The 18166-nt window shown below is 45.3% G+C and overlaps 1 protein-coding gene across 4 annotated transcripts in view; it reads right to left on the bottom strand.

Annotated features, from left to right (window-relative positions):
- PLCL2 (phospholipase C like 2) overlaps positions 1-18166 on the bottom strand; it is a 195898-nt gene that overhangs the window by 60326 nt on the left and 117406 nt on the right. Inside the window, exon 4 of one of the 4 annotated variants that reach the window (XM_022561788.3) lies at positions 5509-6661. The exons of the other annotated variants lie outside the window; for them this stretch is intronic. Within the exon in view, the coding sequence (XP_022417496.2) occupies positions 6656-6661 (6 nt within the window). The 3' untranslated portion in view covers positions 5509-6655. Of the gene's footprint in view, positions 1-5508; positions 6662-18166 lie in introns of those variants that run through there. 4 annotated transcript variants of the gene reach the window in all.

Here is an 18166-nt window from a genome sequence, read left to right as displayed (position 1 = left end):
TGAATCACTTTGCTGTACACCTGAAACTAACATAACATTGTAAACCAGCTACACTTCAGTTAAAACATAACATTTTTTCAAAAAAGGAAAGAACTCTGCCATTTAGAAAACACTACTGGATTGTTAATGAATACGTAGAGAGGAGTGTACGTGGCCGCTGCCACATACCGACCCCCTTGCGGGTGTGATGGCAGGCGCCAGGACAGAGATCCATGTGCAGTATCGTTAGGCTCTCTAGACATTTCCACTTGCGTTAGAGGAAAGTAGGGAACGTGGCTAGAAAAGGGCCAGATTGGATGCGATACAGAATTACGATTTTTTTTTTTTTCCGATACGCAGGCCTCTCACTGCTGTGGCCTCTCCCGTCGTGGAGCACAGGCTCCGGACGCGCAGGCTCAGCGACCATGGCTCACGGGCCCAGCCGCTCCGCGGCATGTGGGATCTTCCCAGACCGGGGCGCGAACCCGTGTCCCCTGCATTGGCAGGCGGACTCCCAACCACTGCGCCACCAGGGAAGCCCCCGGAATTACGATTTTAAGCTGAGATGTGCTGTGATCAAGGTAGAATTTCAGGCTCTGAACAAAGAGTAAGGAAGGAATGGGGGATGGGGGTATGAAAGGGGGGCAGGACGCAGGGCGGCTGGGAAAGAGAGATGGGCTAGAGAGGGTACATCGGGAAGGACAGAGCAGGACCCGGTGACTGATGTGCTGTGGGCACAGAAGGAAGAGCCAAAGACAAAGAGGGTAAACCGGACAGACGAGGAGGCTGTGCCGCACCCGACCGCTGCAAAGCTTTTCCAGGTTTACACTGTGTCTCTAAGGTGTTAACTCATCCCGGAAGTGGAGTTCCGCCCCAGCTGAGCAGAGGAGTTGGCAGTGAACGGGGCAGTCTTTTGAGGATCTGTAGCAGCAGCTAGAAACCGTGGGAAAGCTTGGTTCTAGGGCTGGAAAATCGGAAGTTTTCTGCACCAAGGTAGCAGCTGAGATGAAAGAATGTCTACATCTCTGAGGGAGGAATTTTAAAGCTAAATGAGATGAAAACATCACAGCAACACTGCAGATAATAATAAGCAGAGGGAAGCTGTGTAAGAGACACAGAAGGAGTGGTCAGAGGGGCAGGGACAGAACAAGGATGTTGAACATTTCCAGGGGTGGGAGGAGAGTTTCTGGAAGGTCTACAGTGTTAGGAGCTCCGGACTCGGTCATTTGGTAACTCTGGACAATAAGATGGCAGTACTGACAGTTCTGCTGTGTGACAGACATATTCCTAAAAATCACCGCACTATAAAAAAACCTGCGTGATAAAAAACACAAGGTTTGTGGGGAAAATTGGGTCAGGGCACAACACTCAGAAATTCTGCCGTGACACATTACAAAAGGCAGGAGCAGAATACAAGTGATAGCACAGTCCTGCACATGTTACGTAGTTAAGGAACGCAAAAACGCAGCAGTGAGCGTGGCGTGTGGCACCTGACCTTGAAAAAGACCTGGAGGGAAGGGCTGCAGCTCTTGAGTTACTGTGAGTGATGGAAGGAGGGGGTCTGATGTCTGGTGAGAGGTTATAACTGAGATGCGGAGGGCGCAGTGCAGGACACACCCGGTGATCTGATGTAGCAGCTGGTGGGTGTGTGAGGTGGGTGTGTACCTTCAATTCACCCAGGTGCAGTGCTCTGCGCTCGCTAGTGTTTCTTGCCGTCAAAACCGTGCACAGGTAAACACAAAATCCGCGTTCAGTTAAAATTATCCCTTACTGTATTGATCACATGCAAATAAATTTGCATGTTCAAAACAAGTGTTATAACTGACTATAAAAGGGAGAGTATTTCAAGATCTACGCAATTTTCTTGTGAAGTAAAGTTAAACTCTCAGTATCTATCATAGTCAACTGAAGTATGCTTTTGGCATCATATGAGACCTCCTCCACACTGTATTCAACTATTTTAACAATCATTCCTTGCCAGAGAAGAGATGCCAAGTGCTGTGTAAATCTGGAGCAAATTATGAGCTAAGAGTGACCCAGAGTCCACATTCAGGAAGCCAAGAATTCTCTAGCTTTTCAACATGCTCTGATTCGTCATAAAGTTCACTGCAAAGCTAGGGTGGTATGTACCTAAGGGTGAGGCACGTAGCTCTCCTGTTACTTACCTTTTATCTGAGCTGTACGCTGAATCTTCATGCACTGTATTTCAGATCAAACCCCGTAAACTGAGATCCCATTTCACCTGTAAGTATCTAGCTGAATTTTCACATGATGAAAAGCCTCTCCTACCACAGTCAATGTCTCCATCTACCCCTTCTCACTCTAAATCAATATATAACCATATTCACACACTTAGAAAGGGCTGCATTTCACAGATTAAACTTCAAGTTTTAACTAAACAGTAGTTCCTGAAGTGAATTACCATGTCAATACAAAAGCAAAGAGACATTATGCTTATTATACACAGAGTAATACAGGTTTTGCCTGTACTCATCTAAATAGCAATTTGGATTCAGTATAAAATTCATGGAAATAAACAGTATCATGTAGTCAAAACAACCAGTTTATTGCTCTAGGTGCTTTCTTTTCTCCTAGTTGCTTTGGTGCCTAGTGCACTTGGGATGGACCAAACGTTTACATTGTGGGTATTTCTGAGAGGCACTTCCAGCATTAGCCACTAGAAGTCCTTAGTAATACACATTTGTAGGCTGAAGGAGAGCAGAAAGGAGCAAAGACAGAGAAAACACCATAAAGAGGAAATTAAGGCGGGGTGAAAAAAAGCACTATATAGAGGAATAAAAGAAAAAAGAACAATAAAATCACAGAGCCAGAGCTTAGAGGAATTAAAACAGTGAATGCACAAGGGTGATCTACCTTATTGAAAACCATCCTTCAAATCAGATAAGAAATTTTTATTTTATGCAGACAAGTTAATAAACTATAAAGCCACAACCAAACCTTTACGTGAAAGGAAGTCACTCATATTTCTAGATTAATTGAGACTTAGATTACTAGAAGTCTCCATGTTCCCAAATATATTTAAATAGGTCAGGGCTGGTGAAGCTCAGCAGTGCAGAATAGCACAGGGAAAACAGAAAAGGGCTCTGGAAAAGCTGGGAGTTCCAATAAACCAAGAGATGAGTTACGAACTCAATGTACAGGTTTTAAATGTTTATTCTACCATGAGTTGTTGGCAAAGTTTTAAATGTTCTGCATAGGTTTAGTTTCAGAAGTACACAGAATGTCAACAAGTCGAAAAGAATTTTGGTTTTCATCTTGTACTGCTTCTGCTGCCGTGTGATACGATACTCAGAGAAAACGAAAACTGTTGAAAATTGAGCAACAAAACAGAACCCAAGCTACCCTAAAAAGGAATTCCAACGTAACTATAAAACTATCCAGAAAAACTATGTAATAACTCCTACCACTTCACCTCATGCTGTGCTTTTTTCTGTGTAGACAGCACGTATATAGTAAGTTCACACGCACTCAAATGATAATAAGCCTCTTATTTCTCCGTTTTATGACCAACCTCACACCATCAGAAGTTTCCTTAGGGAAGAACTCGGGATGTTACATGTCATTTTGCACATGATTTTACTGTGGGAAGCCTTAGTCCACATTCTCATGCTAAACAGGCTACTTTATAGCACAAGATGAATCATGCTGCACCACGGTGACCTCACGGGTGCACGCATACCCCATCCTCCCCAGGGCCCTTGGTCACAGGCAGCCTCTCAACGCTGTAAAACACTTCTCCGATTTTCTCAACTATAGTAGCGATGTGCTTACGTGACACCCTCGTACCATCTGAGCATGAAATTTAAGTGCACCTTGTGCTCAAATACCCTCTGCGGCCATGACGGCAGGAAAGGATATGAGTACGGGAGGGGCTTAGCAGCTGGGAAAGGAGCTTTCCACTAGGCCAGGAGGCAGCCAGGGTGTCCAGTAGGGATGCAGTCTACAGCCGGCCACTTGCTTCTGCTTCCAGTAAATGTCTGGGAGGAGGGAAAGGCGGGGCAGGGCACCACTGTGACTTCCCCAGTCTTCGAAGTTTTAAAGAATTTGAGTGCAGAGGCTACATCTTTGATGGAGGGGAGTGTCTCCAAAGAACTGATGAGACTGGTTTAAAACCTGGCCTAAGGGCTTCCCTGGTGGCGCAGTGGTTGGGAGTCCGCCTGCCGATGCAGGGGACACGGGTTCGTGCCCCGGTCCGGGAGGATCCCACGTGCCGCGGAGCGGCTGGGCCCGTGAGCCATGGCCGCTGAGCCTGCGCGTCCGGAGCCTGTGCTCCGCAACGGGAGAGGCCACAACAGTGAGAGGCCCGCGTACCGCCAATAAATAAATAAATAAATAAAACCTGGCCTAAGTCTTCCCTGCAGGAGAAAAGGGGAACTCGAGCTCGTTAAAGCCAACTACTCAGTGAGCAAGCTACTTCCGGAGACTGTATTAGGAACCTCTGGATGCTACATAACTCTTTCAAGAGACCAAGGACCATTTAGAGTTCTGACATGCTCATTTAAAACTATTATTATGAGGGACTGCCCTGGTGGTCCAGTGGTTAAGACTCTGCCTTTCAATGCAGGGGGCGTGGGTTTGACCCCTGCTCAGGGAACAAAGATCCCACATGCCTCGGGGTGCAGCCAAGAATTTTTTAAAAAAAATAAAAATAAATAAAACTGTTATTACGAAATTAATTAAATTTCAAAAGATACAGTTTGAATTAAACACAGTTCCACTTTTATTACCATCTACTTATATCAAGGTTTTTCTCCAAGGGGATCAAGGTGATTTTCAAACTCCTAATTAACAGACAGTAATTCAACCATAGTCTTACTGTAAGGTGTCATTAGTTTCTCTCAGGTCTGTGATAGCTAAGTCTAGATGTTAGTTAATAGAGGAAAGCAATTGGAGACTTCTCTGTACTAAAGAGCATTATTTTTGAGCCCAGTAAAGAGTCTGCAGTACTCTGGAACAGCAGAGCTAGGAGGGGGGCAAGAACCACTCGACCAGCTACTACAATATTTACGGCCTTTCTGGTGTCAACAACAGAACTCACAGGCTCCTGCATCTTCCCCTTTCTGAGTAGAGAGGCAACTCCCCACGCAAGGTGGTGGGAAACCTAACCTTCTGCTTTTCACTTTGCAACTTTAAACCTGCCTTTATGAAACGGAGTAACCACGTCTCCATATACAGCAAAGCTGCTACGGTGAAGTTCAAGTGATGCTAAGATATACACACAGAGAAGTCTTAGAGCATCAAGAGCTGCTTGTTTCTAGCCTTTGAACTCATACTGACATGATAATGAGTACCGTGTTTTGAGAATTTCCCATGCCCTGGGCTACTTACATGTGATCTCACCCCCTGGGAGGCGGTGAGACCCTGCCCGTTCTACAGATGAAGAGGCGACGTGCCCGGTCACAGAGTGCGCACCAGAGCAGGGACTTCTCACGCTCAGGGCTCATATTCTTTGCTGGCACCACCATCCCCCAAGCCCCCACTCACCTACTTCCAGGGTGCAGGCAGGGTCCCCCTTCCTCCCCCAATTGCTAGTCCCAGCGTCTCTGTGCAAGAACGATCTTGTACACACGTGTTCACACCCATGCCCACCTGCCCAGGGCTGTGTGAACTTACAACTGCACTCACGGAGATGTGTCCTTGGCAGAACACACCAGGGCACATGTCCTGTGCCCTGGGAATCAGCTCACAACGCAGGTGAGAGAAGGACCAGCACAAAGCCTAGCCAAGGTGGACTCACAGCCCGCGGATACTGCGTGCGGGGTCCGGGTTTCCTTCCCCGGGAGCACAGCAGTGTGGTACCCAGCAGGGCCCGCGAGCGTCGGGATGAGGGGTGTGACAACTGAGGGACGGTGGCGGTCTGGCATTCAGGGACTTCTCGTTTGGCCCACCAGGAGCCCATGCCCACCTGCTACCTCACGTGGCACTCAACTTCTCAGCATGCTTTGGAAAAGCATGAAACGCTCTTCGTATAGAAGCCATGTTCCCATCTCAGCGGCCTTTGCTGAATCAAGCAGCTCTCCTGTCTGGCCTCCTCTCCCCTTCATTCCTCAACCCTAGGGGTGTGTCCTCCTTAGGACCCATGAATCTTTAAGAGTAGGGCATTGCAGACAGGGCAAAGAACCCTCTGGTAAAGGGCAGGGAAGACTGAGGATCTGAATAAGAGGTAAATGGTCTGGGGACCTGAGACGCTCATAGCTTCCTTCCTCCCAGCTGTCCCAGGCCTGGCCTCCTGCCTCAGGCCCTGCCCTTCGCACAGGCATCTGGAGCTGTCCAGGAACCTCCTCTTCCTGGACCGGCACAGGTGCCACTTACCACCTTAGGACGGACACGGTGAGACCCTCTGGTACTGAGACTGGAAGGACAGTCACTCCACCCTCTAGCCGTCACCAGCCCCAAACCTAACGCTCCCAAGAAAGGCTTTCCGTGCACGCGTAAATGAGCCAAGTTCAGGGAAATGTAGGTACTCCGGGACCTAGATGTAGGGCGGGAAGGACACCTGATATCTGTGTCCTCTAGATCAAGGGCATTTTCTTTCACTCATTCATTCATTCACTCATTCGTTCATAAATATATTTTGAGTGCCTGCCCTGTGGCAGGCTCCGTCGTGAGAACACAGTGATGAGCGGGACACACAGGGTCGCAGCCACCCGGGGGTTCAGATCTGGGGGAGAGAGAGAGAGAGGTACCTTAAGAAAAGGAATCAAACCAACGAATGTATAATTACAGGTTGTGATGAGTGTAAGAAAGCAGCAAAGACCCTCCAGTCCCACCCCCAGCCACCGTGGGAGAGGGTCTGGGTTGGGGCTTCACCTCTAGGTGGAGGTGGAGAGAGCTTTAAATAGAATGTGGTTAGTACTGCCTGGATTTTATAATTCTAGAGAAAGCCCTCCTTCCCGCCTTAGGGGAAGGTGAGAGGAAACTAGGGGTTTTCAGAAGAGATGCAGAGCCTGCCCACCCGCTCCACCCAATTCCCCTTTCTCTGCCCTCCCTTCCCCCTCCCCTAACAAGAAATGCTTGACCTGAGCATGGCTTAAACTCAATCCTTAGACGGCTCGTTTGTCGTGCCTCATTACCAAGCAGCGCAATCATGATTATACATCTCGCTAAATACATGTGAACTAAAGTTAGTTACAAATTTTACTGGATTATAACACAAGACTCTGGTCGACTGTCACCATTTTTTTGCTGCAATAGCACGCTGTCCTCGTGGGCACCGTAAGCAAACTGGAATTTTCACAGGCTTTCCTTTCCTAGTTCCCGCCTCTGGTGTTTATAGTTCTGACCGTCAAACACTAACAAGTAGTTTTACTTCTTCAGGGGTCCACTGCCTCTTCCGGGACAGAACTCAGGGGCCCTCCTCCTACTGGGGTAACAGAGTAAAATGATGTTCTATGGATCTACATTCAAATCGCACTAAGTACATTATTTAAAAAACAAGAAGAAAGAAAACCTTTAAAGTCATGATTTAAGCTGGCCAAAGTGAATCTGGAAACCAGGGCATCAAAACACCCTAAGGACTTTTTCTGTGATCCTCTTTTTGAGGGGTTGGCAAACTTTTCCTGTGAAGGAGCAGACAGTAAATATTTTAGGCGACTGCCGTCACAATGTGAAAGCAGACACAGAGAATGCGTGCTCTAACAAAATTTCCTTATGGACACAGAGGCTTGAATTTCATATGATTTTTACATGTCCTGAATTTTTTTTTTTTCGACCATTTAATATGTAAATACCATTTTAAGCCTGCAGCCCGTACACAAATGGGTGGTGCCGGCCAGGCCCACAGGCCAGCGTTGCCTGACCCTGCTCTAAAATGCCACACCATGCATCACTTGGTGAAACTGGACTAAAAGTATTCCAGAGAATATAGTTTGACATGCTACATGCACATTTTAGAACAGAACATGAAAAATCAAGTGCGGTTGGTATTTTAAAAGCATAAACGTATGTTATATGTAAACGAAGGAGAAATTTGGCCACAGAGAACTGTAACATTGGTCAAAGACTTTCACAGACTTATAACATAGCTAGACGTTAGTTTTAGGAAGTCAGCTAAAAATGAGTAACTTCCATCTTGGTTACATTTAGCTAAATACTCAAAACAGCTATCTCTATTCACAAAGACAGATTTTTTTTTTTTTTTTTTTTGGCTTTTGGCTTTTGGCACCAGATAAGTGATTATTCAAAGCTAAAATTATTTTGTGCCATATAATGACATAAATGATGGTATCACTCCATTTAATCTCTCTCTGGTATAGGAGTTTAATAATTATAAAGAAAACTAGAATAATCAACATTGGTTTCAAAGAAAATACTTCAAGATTTCCATAAGTAGATAAAGGACTTCCTGTATAAAATCTGCACATAAAAATCTATAAGAGTTAGCCCTAAAGATGTGACTAATACTAAAAGTAGTAGGGAAAGAAATGTTTTAAACTACTTAACATGTTATTTTTAAGTTAATTGATAATCAAGCTTGTAGAGTTAAACTTAACTCTTAACATATCATACTGTCCACCCACTGAGTTGACTGGGAGAGCAATTTTCTTATGGTTCAGAATTTTAAATGCCTTAAGTTAGAAAAGACTTAAAAACCATTATTAAGTGCTATTTTTATCCCCGATAAATTCATGTGGTAGTAAAATCAGATTTCTGCTGTCAAGGGTGGTTATTTTAGTGGGGTGGGTGGCATTAATTATTTCCTAGCAATCTGGGGGAATACAAGTGAACAGAATGAAAACCAGGAACCGTTAAAATAGAATAATAAGTGACAGTTCCTGCGGTCCCCACTGGCATAGCGGTTAATGTGTATGGTGGAGAGTTACCACCAGACAAGTGCCGCTTAGAGGGGTTTGGTGAGGCTGGGGGTGAGCCCTCCCCACTACACAAAAATAGAAATAATGAATCCGTAGGCAGTGCTGAATTTTATTTCTCTTATAAACCTGAAGTCAAATGTAACATATCAACAAAATATATGCTTAAAGCTTAGAAAGGGCCAAATATTACTGTCAGGAATACATCAAGTTGCAGAGAAAAATCACTACTGCCTCATTATTCAAAAGACTGTGGAAAAACACCTTTAAAAAATTTCTTCCAGGTCATGACTAGGGACAAAAAAGACAGGAAAAATAGGTCAGAAATGAGTACATCCTACTGCCAAGAAGTGATGCCAGAAGGTGGCCCAAGTAAGTGTCAACAATTACATGTAGTACTCAAAAAAATTCTGAAATATATGATCTTTCATATAAAATGGTTATTTTGATAGTTAAATTTTCATGGAGCAGATTCCATCCAAAGTATCCCATTTCTTAGAGAGTTGTCTTCTAAAATGTGATTGCACATCCAGAGACTACGTGTCCATGAAAACAGAGGAGACTCATCACTACATTTACAAACCAATCTATGTACCACCACTAACAATTTTCTAGAGGTATCTGAGTAATTTCAATCTTTCCAACTCAACTCTGAATGGGATTCGCAACGCTGCCGATTTTCTCAATGGAAAAGCATTCGCTTCTCTAAACTATATAAGAATGGGTGTCAATAAATCAAGTTAAGCTCCAGTGAATGGATCTTGCATTTGCCAAGTCAGGGAATGATATCAGAATATCGAGATGCTAAGCAATAAAATTCTGTTATCACTGCAACTTACATCCTTTCTAAACTTCAACCTGAATACAGACAATGATGGGACACAACGAAATATTAAACAATTCATCTTTTTGATGAATCTTTGACAGAAGAAAAATACTTCTAAAAAAAAGGTTCACGTGTGTGATTCTTACTGGTTAGTTGTAGCCAGCACTGCTAAAATAATCACACAGGCAAAACATCCCCATTTAACTGGCTGGAGAATGTTCTGAATCCCACGTGGAGCTGACAGCAGGGGCAGCCGCAGGCTCAGGTGGCAAAGGCAGCCACCTTCCTGAGCGGGATGAAGAATCACCATGGGCTTCACACCCCCAACTCCCCATCTGGTCAGAAACCGCCACCCTAGGAAAACTAAGATAAACAGTGAAGGTGCATTTCCTGGGTCCTCCAGTGGGGTGTGGCCCAGAGAGTGCTGGGTGTTTCAGAGTAGAGTCCGCATGTAGGGGGCTCCAAGGGTTCTGTCCCAGGACAGCTTACAACGAGGGAGAGGAACACAATGATCTCTCAAAGCAGCCAGCACAGGCTGGCACAGCTCCCTCTGTCCCAACGGCACAGGTCAGAGGGTCAATGAGAGACGCAGCTCCCCTCTGAGTCCAAGGTCAGAGCAAGCCAGAGGGCTCCCAGACACCAGGGGGGAAGCAGGCTGAACGCATCAGTGAGCCGTGAAAGGCAGGTTCTAGACTGGCCAGTCTTCACTTTTGTGGATCTGAAAGGACTCACAACTCACAAGCCGCTAAAGACATATAAATTATCACACACCAAAAGCCAACTCAGTCCTTTGTTTCTTTTTTTTGAGGGGGGTATGCGGGCCTCTCACTGCTGTGGCCTCTCCCGTTGCGGAGCACAGCCTCCAGACGCGCAGGCTCAGCGGCCATGGCTCACGGGCCCAGCCGCTCCGCGGCATGTGGGATCCTCCCGGACTGGGGCACGAACCCGTGTCCCCTGCATCGGCAGGCGGACTCTCAACCACTGCGCCACCAGGGAAGCCCAGTCCTTTGTTTCTTGATCATCACTTTCCTGTTTGAAAAGGATTTCCGCCACAGAGGACAATCACATCCACAAAACTGGCTGTAGACACAGTACCACGCCGTGCACACCACAACAGTGATCACAAACTTCAAGATGTCAAACAGATTCTAGATGCTGTAAAAAGTGTTCTCTTCAAGAAAGGGCTATATATTATTAATAGTGTTTGATGCATGTTTCAATAGCAAATCAGAAATTCTGATTCTGGAAAACTTCAATTGCTACAAGACTATATGCATGAGATACATCTCCCTACAGTTATTTCCCCCCTTTTTTCCCTCTCTTGGCAATTACTAGGCTTAACATAAATGCTTCATCAATCCCAACATGCCAAAGGGAGGCCACATTTCCAAGATGCTCTAAGAAGAATGTTATTCACTTAACAACACTAGTCAAAGTATTCAGACTCCATTTCTCTTGATGATCATTACATAATCCCTAGTTCTTACAGCTGGCACATCAGACTTCTGACTCTGCCTCAGCACCCGGGTCTCTCTCTAGGTGATATTTCCAGAAGTTTATCTTTCTGGGAATCCAGGAGATGAAGTGCCGTGGGGAGGGAAAGGCTGCCAGCTGCATGGCGACAGCAGTGGGAGGTGTAAGGAGGAGAGTGTAAAGCTGTTTCTTTCCCAGAGATGTTGCCATAGTTTATAAATCATTTTGCCCTGGGGCTTTCCACCTACTCAAAGAGCAAGTTTCAGAGCCTGGGTGAAAAGCAGCTATCTTGTAAAAACAAAGACACTTCTCGGTTTTAAAGGTCAGATTAGATTTTTATTTGGGTTCCCACCAAAACGACAGGCTTGAAAGTCAGGATCTGTCAAGGAGAAACTCTTTTCTAAATTATTTTAACATATCAAGGAACAACACATGTAGGTCCCAAGAGCATCACCCCTAGGGTAGAGGAGATGCCCCTCCACCGACCACGGCTGGGCCAAGCGTTTGCAGCCCTAGGACAGGATGAGGAAAGGGGAAGTGGAGGGGACATTGGGAGCCCGCCTCTTGGAGCCTTGAGGACGGAGGACGGAGCCAGGAAATCCCTGCGCTGCACACACCAGCCCCAAGGTGCACTGGGGTGGGCGGTGGTGAGCTTTAGGACGTTCTTTAGCAAGGGCACAGAAAGGAGACTTTCTGCAGCTGCACCCTCTCCAGGCAGCTAGTGGCCACTCTTAGAGGAGCTGAGGGAAGAGAGAAAGTCTGAGAGACGGAGCATTTTACCTAAAGAGTCAAGCAACCACAACCCAAAATGGATAATGTGAATTAAGGCAATGGATCAGGGTTACGAAATGGAACTAAAATTGAGGGGCACTCACCTGCCCCTAAGAGAGCTGGGAAAGCTGCATTTCCTTCCCCATCTGGGCCGAGTGTGTGGTCTGAACTCAGTCTCTGCCCCACAGGCATGAGGTGACAACAGGCTGAAGAACCTGGAAGTCGGCCAGCACTGCTGTCTCCACTCGGCCCAATTCTGTTTATTCGAAGCCTAGTGGGGACAGGAAGTTGACCAAGCAAACCAGGATAAGGAAGGCAAATGCTTCTTCCCAGCCTTGACCAGCCGCTGATGCTCGCGGCGACTGACCAAGAAAACCACGTCTGTTATTGACAGAGGACGCTCAGAATTTGAGAGATGTACACGGACTTTTAAAAGATGTCCTGGGGACTTCCCTAGTGGTCCAGTGGCTAAGACTCCATGCTCCCAATGCAGGGGGCTCGGGTTCGATCCCTAGCCGGGGAACTAGATCCCGCATGCATGCCACAACTAAGAGTCCACATGCCACAAGGAAGATCCCACACGCTGCAACTAAAGATCTGGCGCGGCCAAATAAATGTTGAAAAAAATGTCCTGGTGGGTCTTTGACAGAAAGAAGAACTCAGAAAACAACTTAAGGAGGTAACTTTAGCCACTGAAGAAACAAAATAAGTTATTTCTAGTCAAGAAGAGAATATATCAAAAATAAACACTGAAGGAATAATACAAGAGCAAAATCCCACATTCACGTGGGATCTGATGGGAACGTGGGAAGCAATCCCTCTCCTCTTGCACAGGAAGAAAACAAGACTACAGCACTTCAGCGATCTTAAGTTTTATCAAAAATGTAGTAGTGTTCTTCTGCATAATGCATCTGCTTACAAGGAAGTTCCCTAACTTTTCTGGAGCCTTAGGTTCCAGATATATTACATACATATTTCCTACCAGATTCAGTGAAATAAGGCGTTCGAGAAATAAGCAATCTTATTCTGCCCCCTTCAGAAGCAACAAAAAGGCTCTAACAGAGAAGTCAAACTGTGGGAGACCCCACCAAACACATGGCCCCGAGCCACAGCCCCATAACCGCTCCCCAGGTGGCTTGGTTCAAGGGCTGAAGTGATGCCAACAGCAGGCTCCCGTTTCTCGTCTACCAGTACGGTGGGACAGCGCCGCAGTCGCTCAGGAATTGTAAACTGCAGAATAGTATCTGCAGTTGGTGCGTCAGATGGTACAGTGGCTCGCTTCGTACTTTATCACTTCTCGTCTGAAGACACCATCTGACAACGTGTGGGACTCTGTTAAGGTTTGCATCTCTGTCCTCCCAGAGAGTCTGGGGCTGGGTATCAAATTAACTGGTAAAAAGCAGCCGCTGGTGAAGGCTCTTTCAAGGGGATTGCCAGCCCCTAAAATGCTACTGTTTCGCAACTGTTCTTGCTTAGTATCTGCAGGTGTGTGTTTCGCAACTGTTCTTGCTTAGTATCTGAAGGGGTGTGTGTGTGTGTGTGTGTGTGTGTGTGTGTGTGTGTGTGTGTGTAAGAATACTTCTACATATGTGTCCCTCGATGGTTTCTGTGGAGACATGTAAAACATGAAAAGTGGAGGAGAGATACAGTCGTGCAATCACCACGTGCATATCACACCGTGAAGCACCATCTCCCCTAAGTTTCTCAATCTCCCTGCTTCTGGTGGCTGAGTGGCAGCCTCTACAGCTGCTCTGATGATACGAGTGATACCATCATCACACTCCATCCTGTAAACATTACTTTTCCCTTCCTGTGGGGTTGGCAGTCGCTCTGAAGTGGGTCAGCTGTATGGTTTCGATGATGCCAGAGAAACCGTTTTGGAAATGTCACTGGCTGGACCTCCCCTGTCACTGAATTAAACTCGAGGCTTTGGGTTTCTGCACTTCCCCCTGTAGCAGGGTACATTCACCTTTCCCTAATCTGTCTTTTTTTCCCCCTCTTTGTAGCTCAGTCTTATCCCAAGGCATAATACTCTATTTTTCTACAGTTATAAAAATTGGGAGAGTTGACACCTCCAATTAAAAGATGCTTTTAATGTCAAGTTCTGAGGCAGGAGAGTGATAAAAGCAGCCACAGAGGAGATGGGGATCAATAATAACCTTATCACAGATGATCTCTGCTTGGTCCAGATGGGCAGACTCCATCAATTATGAAGTGTGATTTGTCTCTTCCCTGCATTAAGCAGTGGCCAGAGAAAATACAGGAACCCATACCAACAACATAGAGCAGAGCACTCCTGATGCTGCATGCTGACTGCCAACATATCTGTGTAAGAAAAAAACCCTTCGTTTCACATATTTTATTTAAAGGACCTTGTTTTATTTAAGAAATATTTAAAGCCATGAGGTAGAAGGGACGATCCAGTAACTTATATAAAAATATTCACAGCAAGCAAATAACATGCTCCTAGACAAAGCATCTTGTTCCTTTTTTTTTAAACACTAAAAACTACTGTTCTCTACTGGATAAATGGATTCCTCAGAGAGTGCTTTCTTAATTAAGTGTGAAGGCAATTAAAATCAAGATTTTTGTGAAGCTGTAAAAGATGGAAACAAATTAATTTCAGATAGAAAGCAGAGACAAAGGAACGGCAATGACAGGAATGAATTCATGGGTAATCTCCGAGCAGCTACGGCTGCTCGAGAGTCCGCCACTGTGTATGTGAACAGCCGTGCTCTCTGTCACAGAGAGCTGGGCATCCTTTTCTTTCCTTTTTCCTCTTCTCTCCTTTTCATTCCCTGGGACTTCATCGTCAATGTACTTACAATGACTGAAGCATATTCCGTAGTGCAGAAAAATTGTAGCAAAACCAAGGAAAAAGACTTTTTTTCTTTAAAAAATATTTATGTGATAAGGACACTTAACATGAGATCTACCCCTCTGAACAAATGCTTACCTGTACAATGCATTACTGTTGACTAGAGGTACAAGGTGCTACTGTACACGGGTCTCTAAAACTCCTCCACCTTACTTACCTGAAACTTCATGCCTGTTGATTAATAACGTCCTATCTCCAGCGCCTGGTAACTCCCAGTCTAGTCTTTGATTTTATGAATCTGACTATCTTAGATACCTCATTTAAGTGGAATCCCGCAGGGCTTGTCTTTCTGCGTCTAGCTTCTTTCACCGAGAATACTGCCCTCAAAGTCCAATGAAAAAATTTTAAAGAGAACTTTCTTTTTATGTAACACTCCACAAAATATTTAAACTCCCAGTGTTTTCTCTCAGTCAAGGAAGAATGTCGACATCTTGGTCTCTATTTGTTAGCACAGATCTCATAACATTTAAAAAAATTTAAGCGTAAAGCAGACGGTAAATCTGAAACTAATAAGCAAAGATAGCTGGAGAGCTGAATCGTTACTTTCATCAACATTAAAAAGGGTGGTAAAAACCACTTTCGTATAAAAAGATGATGATGACGGGAGAGGGGAAGCCTGAAGTGGTCCTGAAGCCTCCCGGCAGATCATCCCAGGAGCACTGTGTGTTACGGAGTGGGGACCCGCTCACTCACCAGAATCCCTTACTCAGGTTACGTAATCCTTATCTTCTCCAAACCAGCCTTTAAACACGTGAGAGAACGAGCTCAACTGTGATATGTGATTCTCAACAGTGGATGCATTCAAGTTCACTGACACACACTTTCAAGTAAAACACTTAAATTTTCTGTTTTCTGAACTAATAATACAAAAGATCTATTCAGGTACTTATAATCAGATTCCATTGAGTGGAACTCAATCTGTTGAATACAGTCTTCCTTATTTTAAGCTCATCGGATCTGCCTTTTAACATACGCCGAAGTATGCAAGACGAATTCTTCTCCACCTTCATGGGGGGAGCAAGAATCAGAAATACGGCACCTGGGACTTCAAGGGCCCCACGTGAACAACGTCAGATCATGATCATTGGCGCTATCCGGGCTTTAGATTCATCAGTCATCCACACACCACACATGGCTCATCTTCCTGATCTGGACTGCAGGGCAAAAACTGGACAAAGAGACTAGTCAGGTTCTAACCCTGCCATTAGAACCATTAATGGTTCTGCCATTAATCTGATGCACCACTGGGTTTCCATTTTCTCATCTGCAAAATAAAGACGCTCAGCAGGCGGCCTCTGAGTTCTCTTTCACCCCTACCCTCCCACAGTCCATAATCTTAATTCTGAGCATGGCTCTTTGCTGCTCAAAAATGTGCAAGAACTCCCACGGTCCACGCTTGAATTTCCTAGAACACGTGCTTCCCATTTCTGAGAGCGTTTCACCCTGTGAACTCAGCCTGCAACAGTCTCCTTTTCTTCACCTGCTGAAATCTGAGGTGTTCTTAAGGGTCAGAGGCCAGTATTTCCTTGAAGTCTTCCTAATTCCTAAACTTGAAACTGACCGTTCTCTCCCATGAACATCCAAATAATCTGTTTACATATATATATATATATATATATATTTTTTTTTTTTTTTTTTTTTTTTTTTTTGCGGTACGCAGGCCTCTCACTGCTGCAGCCTCTCCCGTTGCGGAGCACAGTCTCCAGACGCGCAGGCTCAGCGGCCATGGCTCACGGGCCCAGCCGCTCTGCGGCATGTGGGATCTTCCCGGACCGGGGCACGAATCCGTGTCCCCTGCATCGGCAGGCGGACTCTCAACCACTGCGCCACCAGGGAAGCCCTGTTTACATATTTTAACACATCTCTCTATCATCTATCCTCTCACTATCTCTGGATATGTTTCATCTCTTCCACTAAACTGTGAACTCCTCCAGGGAAGAAAAGCCTCCCTTGTGTGACCACACAGTCACTCCCACTCTCCAGACCAGTCCCTCCCTATTTCTCCCCCATCTGCCTGATCTAAGAAGGTGTCTGTGTTTTTCTTCCTCTGTTCCCGGGTGGCTTTGACACCCGCCTTCCTGAGCAACGTCCCAGCCTCAAACCTCACCACTTCCGGGATCCAAGGAGGGACGACAAATAGGGCAAAAAACCACAATTTGGGCCACTCTGAAGACCTGTTCATTGGTGGGATCACAAGAGCCATTAGGACAATCTCGGGGCCGTGGGCAGGGTGACCACACAACTAATTATCTAAACAGGGACACTGTTAAGGGTTAAAGGGAGAACTATTAATAATTATGCTGGGACAACAGGTGTACAAGCAGGGTCTGTCCCAGGCAAATGGGGCTGCAGGCCACCCTGAGCGTGGGCCCTCTTTCCTAGCCTCCACACCGCCTTACACAGTGTCCACATTTCCACAATCAGCTCCTTCCCTGCACTCTCCTTTTTCACAAAGACACTGGCATATTTCAGCTACAACTCGTTTATTAATAAGAGTTTAGACAGAAATATAGTCACAATCTTGACAGCATAAATACATATCTGTACACTCTTAGGAGATACCGCAATCCTGTCCTCACTGGAGGGCAACTTCAGCAGTGCAGACTCGCAGTGACACAGGACTTTGTGGGGAGGGGTGGATTTCTCAAACTACGCTTACTTCTCATTTGGAGTCTGCAAACTATAAATGGGAAGTCAGTGAAATGAAATAAGATCTTATTTCGAAGGCTAATTTTGGGTTAAGCTCAATATAACAAACGTTACAAAAATAAAGGCTATCCAGGACCTTATGACGTTTCCCATCAGTATTTCATCTATTCTTTAGCTAGCTTTAATAAATTAGTTGTCAGAAGGTGAGAAATAATTAAGTCACTAATAAATGGACTATAAAATATTACAAGAGCTATAATATTGCCGTAGCAATATGACAACCTTTAAAATGCAAATTATAAACATTTGAATTTAATTTTAAGTACTTTATAGCTTAGTTTAGCAGGTGGAATGAAAAAGAGAGCAAATCAATAAAGCTAGGGGTATGACGCAGCCCAGCTATGTCAATCAGACATTATGTAAAACTAATTTCACAACTTTAAAAACTTAAGCAAGCCAACTGTCTTATCATTTCTACAACAACACAATTGTAAAGTTATATGTAGATAAGAGTTACATAGTAAATGTTATCATGGGCCAGCCCAGGGAGAGGAAGGGGCGGGGGAGTAATATGGTGGGCAGTGTGTCCACCCAGCTATGGTCCCACTCCCGCTGTGGGCTCAGCCTGGACTAGCGCCTGGGTACCGACCCTTCCAGTTAACACCTCCCTGGGGCACCACATTCCACTCTCAGGAAGGTCCTGTTAAAAAGGTTACCATGAAGAAATGTCACTGCGTGACCAGTAACACACCTGAGCCG

This window comes from Delphinapterus leucas, chromosome 4, assembly GCF_059928025.1.
Source record: "Delphinapterus leucas isolate spDelLeu-1000000601 "Yukka" chromosome 4, BTC_Dleu_Yukka2, whole genome shotgun sequence".
NCBI lineage: Eukaryota > Metazoa > Chordata > Mammalia > Artiodactyla > Monodontidae > Delphinapterus > Delphinapterus leucas.
The sequence above is the reverse complement of the archived record's forward strand: the minus strand, read 5'-3'. Positions and strand labels throughout refer to the sequence as shown.